The 9,228-nt window shown below is 51.5% G+C and overlaps 1 protein-coding gene across 1 annotated transcript in view; it reads left to right on the top strand.

Annotated features, from left to right (window-relative positions):
• Positions 1–9,228, top strand: part of Mmab (metabolism of cobalamin associated B) — a 14,409-nt gene that overhangs the window by 2,616 nt on the left and 2,565 nt on the right. Inside the window, exons 3-8 of the mRNA XM_021187059.2 lie at positions 4,643–4,736; positions 5,264–5,321; positions 6,034–6,106; positions 6,402–6,499; positions 6,666–6,730; positions 8,140–8,199. Of these exons, the coding sequence (XP_021042718.1) occupies positions 4,643–4,736; positions 5,264–5,321; positions 6,034–6,106; positions 6,402–6,499; positions 6,666–6,730; positions 8,140–8,199 (448 nt within the window). The remainder of the gene's footprint in view (positions 1–4,642; positions 4,737–5,263; positions 5,322–6,033; positions 6,107–6,401; positions 6,500–6,665; positions 6,731–8,139; positions 8,200–9,228) is intronic.

Genomic DNA, 9,228 nt, shown 5'->3' with positions numbered 1-9,228 from the left:
AAGTTCAAGGTCTCTTCTGAGATTCATCCAACTTATTAACTGTAATCCCCAAAGCAAGGCAGGAAACCAGCTGGGCAAACTCTGCATCTCCATGGCTGATGTCAAAGTAGTCTTCAGATCTCCACTCCTTTTTCATCTTTGTTGACTGCAACAAACTGCTTTCTCCTGGGCTGGTTCCACTCCCTGTAAGCAGTTTTCCTCAGCATGTATCCCATGGCTTTGGCATCTTTAACATCTTTGAGTCTCCAAGGCAATATCAACGTTACAGCTTCTTGTTTCAGTGTCTGGGATTCCACTTGATCTTTTGGGCTCCTCCTAAGGGCTGGCATCACTTCTCCAGCTCTGCCCTCTGTAGCACAGTAAGCTCAGGTTGATCCACTCCACTACGGCTTCTGTTCTTGGTGATCATCCTATGGTACTGGCATCTCCAATACACTGGAGTATTGGTGAAGCCACTCCAACTAGGCTTCACCAATAGCCTCTCCTAGGCTCTCTTCATGGTGCCAAGCCTCAAATCCTTTGCATGACCCCTTCAGTCCTGGGTCATCAACTACAGCTGAGGCTACACCTTCACCAATGGCCTTCCATGACCTCTCACAGTGCCAAGTCTCAGCTGTTCTTCATGATGCCTTCAAAACCAGTACCACCTGGGTGATTCTTACACATTACCAAGTCCAGCCGCAACAGGAGGTACAACCTTGGCTATCTCTGGAACACAGCTTCTTTGTGCTCCCAGAAAACACTTCCCAGAAGATTTCNCCTCAGTGATGCTGGTCTCTTCTTAATCACTGCTAATTTCTTAGCTCCAGCTNACCAGCATCAATTGTCCCAGTAGTTCCTTCCATTCATAACTCTAGAACCAGAGCCACATGGCTGAAGCTGCTGAGTTCTGCTGCTTGCAGGAACTAGAACATGACCCCCTTGTACTATTACACTGTCACCAGCTTTCTGTTTTCCAAATCCTTCACTGCTTAAGCTTGGCAATCCTGGATCTTGCTTTGTAGATTGACCTTGAACGCAGAGATCAGCATGCCTGACTCCTGAGAGTAAAGGTGTGTACCACCATGCCTGGATCTAAATTTAGCTGGGTAGGATCTTGCCCCAAAGTCCCACTCCCTTAATCTTTTATTTCCTAAAACACAGGATTTTGCTCCATTTCAATTCCTGGTACTCCTTTAATACTTGAACCATATGTTTTATATTTTCCCTTTCTAAGCTTGCTAAGCTTGTTCAAAGTTCTCTTCATAAGACTTAACCAGAGAACAAAGTCTCTGCTGGGCTTTTCTGAAACTTCCTTTGTCAATGCAGTTAATGCAATGAATCCAAGTCTCTTCACCTTAGCCTCAGGCAGACTTTTCAGCCAAGGGCAAAAAGTAGCCACATTCTTCACCAAAATACCACAAAAACACTCTTTATGCCACATTCTGAAAGTCTTTTCCTTTGAAATCTCTTGGGCCAGGTCAACACAGTTCAAGTTACTCTCAGCAACAAAGTCTTCCATATTCCTACTGGGATGACCCGTTAAGCCCCATTTAAAGCATTCCACTGCGTTCCAAATCCAAAGTCCCCAAATCCACATTCTTTCAAATAAAAGCACGATCAGGCCTATCACAGCAATGCCCCAGTCCCTGGTACCAACTTCTGTATTAGTTAAGGTTTTACTGCTGTGAACAGACACTATGACCAAGGCAAGTCTTATAAAGGACAACATTTACTTGGGACTGGCTTACAGGTTCAGAGGTTCAGTTCATTATCATCAAGGTGGGAGCATGGCAGCATCCAGGCAGGCATGGCACAGGCAGAGCTGAGAGTTCTACGTCGTCATCCAAAGGCTGCTAGTGGAAGACTGACTTCCAGGCAACGAGGGTGAGGGTCNTAAGCCCACACCCACAGTGACACACCTATTCTAACCAGGTCACACCTATTCCAACAAGGCCATACCTCCAAATGGTACCCCTCCCTGGTCCAAGAATATACAAACCATCACACATGCATATCCACATGCACAACATGCATACATACATGCATACGCACACAGATACACAGAATGCATATACACACATACATACACATGCATACACACATATACACACATATACACATACATACATGTATACACAACATGCACACACATACATATATAACATGCATGCACACACATACACACATACATATCATACACACATATATATGTATATACAAATACATATATATGTGCATGCATGCATGCATGTATGTCAGGGTTTCTCTGCATAGCCCTGCCTGTCCTTGAACCTCACTTAGTAAACCAGGCTGGCCTCGAATTCAGAAATCCGCCTACCTCTGCCTCCCTTGTGCTGGGATTAAAGGTCTATGCTTCCACTGCCCAGCCTAAATTTAAAAAAACATAAAAAGAACTTTTAGTTGATTTGGATTAAAATGTGTGTAATGGTAGGCATGGTGGAACAGGTATCTAATCCTGGTATTCTGGAGGCAGAGGCAGGAGGATCGCTGTAAGTTTAAGACCAGCCTGGGGTATGTAGTGAGAGCTTATCTCTAAAGAAAAAGAAAAAGTGTGTGTGTGTGTGTGTGTGTGTGTGTGTGTGTGTTTGTATGCCTGGTCTACATAGCAAGTTCTAGGCCAGCCAGGGCTACATAATGAGACTTTGTCTCTAAAGAAAAGAAAAAAATGATGAGTGTGTATTCAGATATGTCTGAGAGGGTTCTCTTTGGCTGTGGGATTCTTTTAAAATTGCAACTTATTTAGAGAGAGAGAGAGAGAGAGAGAGAACGTGTATGTGTGTGTGTGTGTGTTATATGTGCCTATATCCCAGTGCATTTGAGGTCAGGGAACAGCTTGGAGAAATTGGTTTTCTTCCACCATCTGCTTCCCAGGGATTAACTTGGGTCATCAGGCTTGGCAGCAAGTGTCTTTACCAGCTGAGCCATCTTGCTAATCCTGAAAGATTTTATCTTTGTCTGGTAGCTAGGAGAGAGATCTGATTTGTGGGAGAGAGAAATACAGAAAAGTTCACACACTTTCCTTCTATTTTCCAAAAATAATAAAAATGTATTGCTTCAATATTTATTAAATGTAATATAGTGGAGAAATAGACTACTGTGGTACCATTTTCTGAAGTTTTAAGACCATACAGATCATTAATAGTGATTATGTTTGGGCTATATCCTTTCAAATAAAGTGTATACACACACACACACTACTCGTAGGATGTACTTCCTGTCACTGAGCTGTATTCAGAATGATGGGGAAAACATATGTGTAGAATTGACAGATGTCAGATGGTGTCAGGGCTACAGCAGACAGTTTCAGGGACAGCCTCAGGTCATTCACAGATGGGGCAGTGGGCTCACTATGGCTGGACAGGGTGAGGCTTATGCTGGCCGCACAGGGGCGGAGTCAAAGAAAGGGACCTTTGTTCTGGGTCTGAAGTGGTCTGGAAGCAGGGCTACTTCTGTAACTTACTGACCTTTCTTAGAAGGTGGGAGAGACAGGGGTGGTGGTGGGGTCCTGCAACTGTGACAGAGACACGTATGTCCTTGTCATCAGCCAGGAGAGTCAAAGCCTGGTGCTTTGTTCAGACACGGTTGCTTTGGTTTGTTGAGGTTGCTCTGTCACAGCCACAGTGTGGATATCGGATTCATTTCTACTCACCAACGCTGCGGCGGGCTCAGTGGCTGGACGGCGTGAAGCCATGGCGCCAGGCAGAAGCTGTGACCTAGGCTAACAGGAGACAAGCAGGGGGTTGACACCACAGGTGCCTTATTTTTAAGCAAGAGGTTCCCCAGGGGTTCCTAGTCTAAGCTGAAAGCGAGCCAGGGGAGAAAAGGGCTAGCCTCGATGGTAGTGACCAAAGGGACACTTCATGCTTACGGGGTGTGGACATTTTGACGTGCATGAGTGTTTGTCTACGTGTATGTGTATGTGCCACGCGAATGCCTGCTTGCTGCCTGTGGAGGTCAGAAGCAAGCATCAGCTCCTGGTCTGGAGTTACAGATGTTGCAAGTCACTCTGTGGGTGCTGGAACCTGAACCTGGGTCCTCTGCAAGAGCAGCCAGTGCCCTTAACCACAGAGCCGTCCCTCCAGCTCCTGCCCCACCGGATGTGGAATAAATTTAATCTCAGTCAGGGGCTCCCTCCCCTCCTTTGATTATTCAGTTCCCAGATAAAAGACTCATGTAGACCTTTAATTTATAATAAGCCTTTATCGGCACTAAAGCTGGGCAGATACCTACCCTCTATGCTAGAATCTCCTTTCCTATCAATCACCCCAAATTACTACTTACAGTGTTCCTTCTGGGCTGCCCTTAACTCCAGCTGGCCAGCCCTCCTGGCCATGATTTAAAGATTTTTATCCCATGGCATCTTCTCTCTGCACCTTCCTCTTCCTCTCCCAGCCCCTTGTGGTTTTCCTCAGACTCTTAGCCCAGGAACCCCTAAGCCCCGCCTCTGTAAGTTCTGCCCAAGTATGGGCTGTAGGCATCTTTATTCACCAATCAGGGGTAACTTGGAGGGAAGTGTTACATAGCATCATTTGGGTCTACATGCGGACTCTCTGGGACAACCAGGTTTTTGGGACCCACTATACCCACCCCCAAGAAAACCCCCAAATCTTAATGTGCTAAAGGTATCTTCCTCCCCCAGGGTCTTCCAGCACCTTCACAGGAGAAAGGAGACCGAAAGATGACCAAGTATTTGAAGCCGTGGGGACCACAGATGAGCTAAGCTCGGCTATTGGGTAAGCGGGCCTCGATGTGATTAGCACTGGGCATCGGAGACCCATCTGTGTGACATTCTCCGCCCTGCTGGAGAGTCCTGGAGGTTGCCCTCGATGGATCTGTGTGAACTGCTGTTATGAGAAGTCAGCTCATGCAGACCAGCTGGTCAGCTCTGTGTGCTACAGGGTCTGTCCCTGTCACCCTGTGTCTAGGAAGTTTGTTTCCTCTTCTGTCCTACCTTATGAAGAAACTCTTCATCCTTGAAAGCCCCCTCCCCCAAGTGGGTTAACTTGGGCGTCTGCTGCACTGCACGTGTCTCTATCCCCTGCTGGACAGATCCCAGGTCTCCCGCTCCGTGCTGTTGCAACAGGACCAGTTTGTCCACATAGAAAGAACAGCTGACTCGTGGTAGATGCTTTAGGAAGCAAATGCCCCTGTCCACGTGTTCTCTTTGTCAGCAAGACAAGGCTGCCTTGGCGGGTATAGCTCATCAGCTTACGGCTCCCAGCGCGTACTGTCAGGGACTAATTCTTCCTCGTCCTTCTAGGTTTGCCATGGAGTTGGTCACAGAAAAAGGACACACATTTGCCGAAGAGCTTCAGAAAGTAAGTAACATCATTTTAGCCCACGACGGGGGCCTTTGGTCCCTGTGACCTGAATTGTCTGCCGGCTTCGCCCTGGCCCATTAACTCTTTGCATCACAGTAGCTAATCACTCTTGAGAAGCATGCTGGCCTCATCGCTGAGGTAAGGACAGATAATCCCCCGGGAGGTGAGGGGTGTCAGGTGAAGGGTGACTGCTCTCCAGCGGGTGTTCGGCAATACAGAAGGCTATCCGCACTTGTCACATCTAGTGGTGAGCCCTACATTGCTCGGGACAACCTCTTGGCAGAAGATAACCCAGGGTCAGAGGCCGCAGCCCAGGCTGAAGAGCCGTGTGCTCGGGAGCCCTGCTGCCTTCAAGTCTCAGTGAGGTGGACCTCTGCTTGTTAGCGCTGCCCTTGAGTTCCAAGGGGTATCTGCTAGCAGAGTCACTCTAGGATGCTGTGGGTGGCCGAGGTTGCCCAAGCTTCACTGTATACTTGTTGGGGCCTACATGGGTCCCAGGAATGGACAGGTGTCCTCCCTGAGTCCCCCTGCTCCGTTGACCACTGCCCTCCATGGGCTATCCTTCACCATTTAGGCGGCACTGGTATGTTTGGTCCAGTGATTTAAATTCTAGGAGGTCTCGTGGTGTTTAGAATTAGGGCTGTTGGGTTCGCGGTCCAACAGCCCCGACACGATCCACAAATGGCCTTTCTTCTCACCCTCGTTCCAGATCCAATGCACGCTACAGGACATCGGCTCCGCCCTGGCCACTCCACGTTCCTCAGCCAGGGAGGCTCACTTAAGTAATTCCCAGCCTGTTCAGGGAGTTTATGGGGTCTTGGGGTGAGGGTTGCCCCCAAGAGTTGCCCATTGGGAGCCTGAGCCCCAGGCTTATTTCTTAGGAAATAAGAGCCAGCAGAGGCAAACCTAAACAAGGGTCAGAGCTCTCTGGCAGGGCAGACATCCTTGCTCTCTGCCTTGGGAGAGACATTATCCTCGAGACTGGTGGAAGCGGGACTCCCATGAAGAAGGAAGGGGTGTTTCCTGGTGGTCTGGTAGCATGCTTACAGTAGGGCCTCTCTGCCCTTGACTCCTTAGAGCATACGGCCTTTCAGGAAGGGCCTGTCCTGGAGCTGGAGCGGTGGATTGACAAGTACTCCAGCCAGCTCCCCCCGCTCACGGCCTTCATTCTGCCTGTAGGTATTGGGGGGCTCAACTTGGTGTGGCGGGGTAGGTGCTGTGATGGAAACACAAGCTTGCCAATAGACCCAACTGTAGCAACCGAGTCACCCCCTGCACCCCAGCCCCTCAGGGGTATGCCAGTGTAGAGCAACAGTGGCCAACACCTACTCTTTCTTTCAGTCTGGAGGCAAGAGCAGCTCTGCCCTGCACTTCTGCCGTGCTGTGTGCCGCCGCGCCGAGCGACGGTAAGGGTCCCAGAGGCCGATGCAGAACCCTTGTCATATCTGAGCCACCACCTCTTCATTGTCCGTGTCTTGAGTCCTGTCTTGGAGGGCACTGTGATAAGTGACTCACACTGCTCAGAGGCCAAGTGGAGTTTTTTCTGCTTTGAGAGCCACAGGCTCCCTAGGATGTGGGGCTGAGGAGAACACCATGAAAGGACCCTGCTAGAAGCCAGCAGGAAGGACTACAAGGGGCCCTGGGGTTCGGGGGACTCTGGAGAGACTCTGTCCACATCTCAGGGGCTGATCACAACGGCTCCGGTCCCCAGGGGTCAGGAGCAGGTCAGTGAGATTCTGGGGGTCCGCAGACTCTCAGATCGCAAGCCTTTTTCCTTCACAGAAGACTGGTGAATCTAGACATTCCCAGATATATCCTGGGTGACAAAAAACAAAACGCTTGGGCCTCCAGAGAAAAAGGGCCATTTACACAAAGTCGCCCACATCAACAGGGCTTACAGCATCAGAGCATGAGATTGAGCTGGTGTCGCACCTTCAATGCGGCCGCAGCAGTGACCTGCCAGAAAGCAGGAGGACACCCAGGTGAAGAAGCCAAGTAGGAAGTGTGGGGCAAGAAGGACTAGAGACGCAAGACTTCCTGGGCCAATGGCCAAGTGTGGTATTGGATAAGGCCAAGCCCAACACGCCCCCCAGGCTAGCTTGGAGGAGGACCAGCTGGGATCAGGCAGTGCAGGAGGTGGGATGGGACAAATTATATGCGCACAGCCAGGTGCAGGACCTCTGGGTAACTAGAATTACAACTTAGAACAAGTAACTCCTTGGGGATTAAGGGCTAGATGAAACTCTTTTGAGGACTAGAGGTTTATAGCCCTGCCCACAGAGGAGCCCAGGCCAGGCTTTGGTGGCACAAAGGCCTGCAGGCTGGGCTGTTGACCCGCTTACCCTAGCTTGTCTGCTGTGCCGCCCCCTCACTGGCCAGGCCACATCGCGGTGCCTCCCCCTTCACTGGCCAGGCCACGTCGCGGTGCCTCCCCCCTTCACTGGCCAGGCCACGTCGCCGTGCCTCCCCCTTCACTGGCCAGGCCACGTCGCGGTGCCTCCCCCTCACTGGCCAGGCCACGTCGCCATGCCTCCCCCTTCACTGGCCAGGCCACGTCGCCGTGCCTCCCCCTTCACTGGCCAGGCCACGTCGCGGTGCCTCCCCCTCACTGGCCAGGCCACGTCGCGGTGCCTCCCCCTTCACTGGCCAGGCCACGTCGCATGTGCCCAAGCTGAGACAGTGGCGGGCACGCTGTGTCTGTTTGTTCTTGCAGGACTAGGTTTGAATGGTGAAGTCAAGCCGTGGCGATCCACGTGCCAGGCTCCCATGCGTTAAACCTTGCTCTGTAACCTGACTGTGCGTTCTCTCTTCACAGCGTGGTGCCTCTCGTCCAGATGGGAGAGACGGATGCAAACGTGGCGAAGTTCTTAAACAGGTGCTTAAGTGAAGTGTGGCGGGTCTGCCTGACCACCAGGGACTCGGGGCTAAGTCCCTCTCTCCATCCTGCATATTGGAGTGTGCTGTGTCCCTGGTGGCCCTGCCCCACTCTGAAGTCAGGCTCTGCTTAGGAAATAAGAGCCAGCAGAGGCAAACCTAACCAAGGGTCAGGTGATCTTAAGGTCTGCTCACGGAGACTGCTCCCAGGGGCCTTGATGTTGGCCCACGGTGGAGTGGAGTCTGCCCAGCCAGCGTCTCTTCCTGAGATGCTCAGGCAGCCCACGGCCAGGCTGTGCTGAGCCTACCCCACGGGTGCATTGCCTTGTGCTCGCCGCTTCCCGGCAGCCATGCTCTGGTCTCTCTGCATCCTGGCTCAGATGGTGCTAGTGCAAGCCAGGCGGGAGCCCAGGAGCTGCCTAGCAAGACAGGAAGTGACCTCACAACAGCTAGCTGTGGGATTACCTGTGTCCTGTGTTACCCCCCACCCCAGGATATAGACGAGCTTGGATTTTCATAGAGTCCTTCTGGGTGGGATGTCACCCAGGTCAAATGAGAAATGGCTCCTTTTAAACTCAGAAGAGGCAACCCCGAGGATACCTGCTGACCCTACAGTGCTGTGCGGGTCAGGGTGGGTTGTGCCCTCCCTGCAGGTTCCAGGGAGTCACCAAGGAAGTAGCATGTGGTTGCCCCAGGAACACAAGGCTCAGAAGGGCAATGCCAGGGCAGAGTCTTGTCTGATAGCCAGCAATGGGCCCCTAGAGTTAGGGCACCAGGTGGAAGGGAGCTGGGCACAGGGGAGGGTGTGGGGAAGTGACAAAGGCTTGCTTTGAGCCTCCAGACATCAGAGCCTCGAGAATACCTGAGGCAGGTGTCCCTTTCCCTGCAGAAGGCCTCCCGCCCCGAGCCCATCACTGCTGAGTCCAACAGAGCTAGGAGGACTGACTGGACTCCCCGAGCCCATCACTGGGAGGACTGACTGGACTCCCCGAGCCCATCACTGGGAGGACTGACTGGACTCCCCGAGCCC

The sequence above is a fragment of the Mus pahari genome, chromosome 23, assembly GCF_900095145.1.
Source record: "Mus pahari chromosome 23, PAHARI_EIJ_v1.1, whole genome shotgun sequence".
NCBI classification, from domain to species: domain Eukaryota; kingdom Metazoa; phylum Chordata; class Mammalia; order Rodentia; family Muridae; genus Mus; species Mus pahari.
Note: the sequence above shows the minus strand (reverse complement) of the source record. Positions and strands in the feature narration are given on the sequence as shown.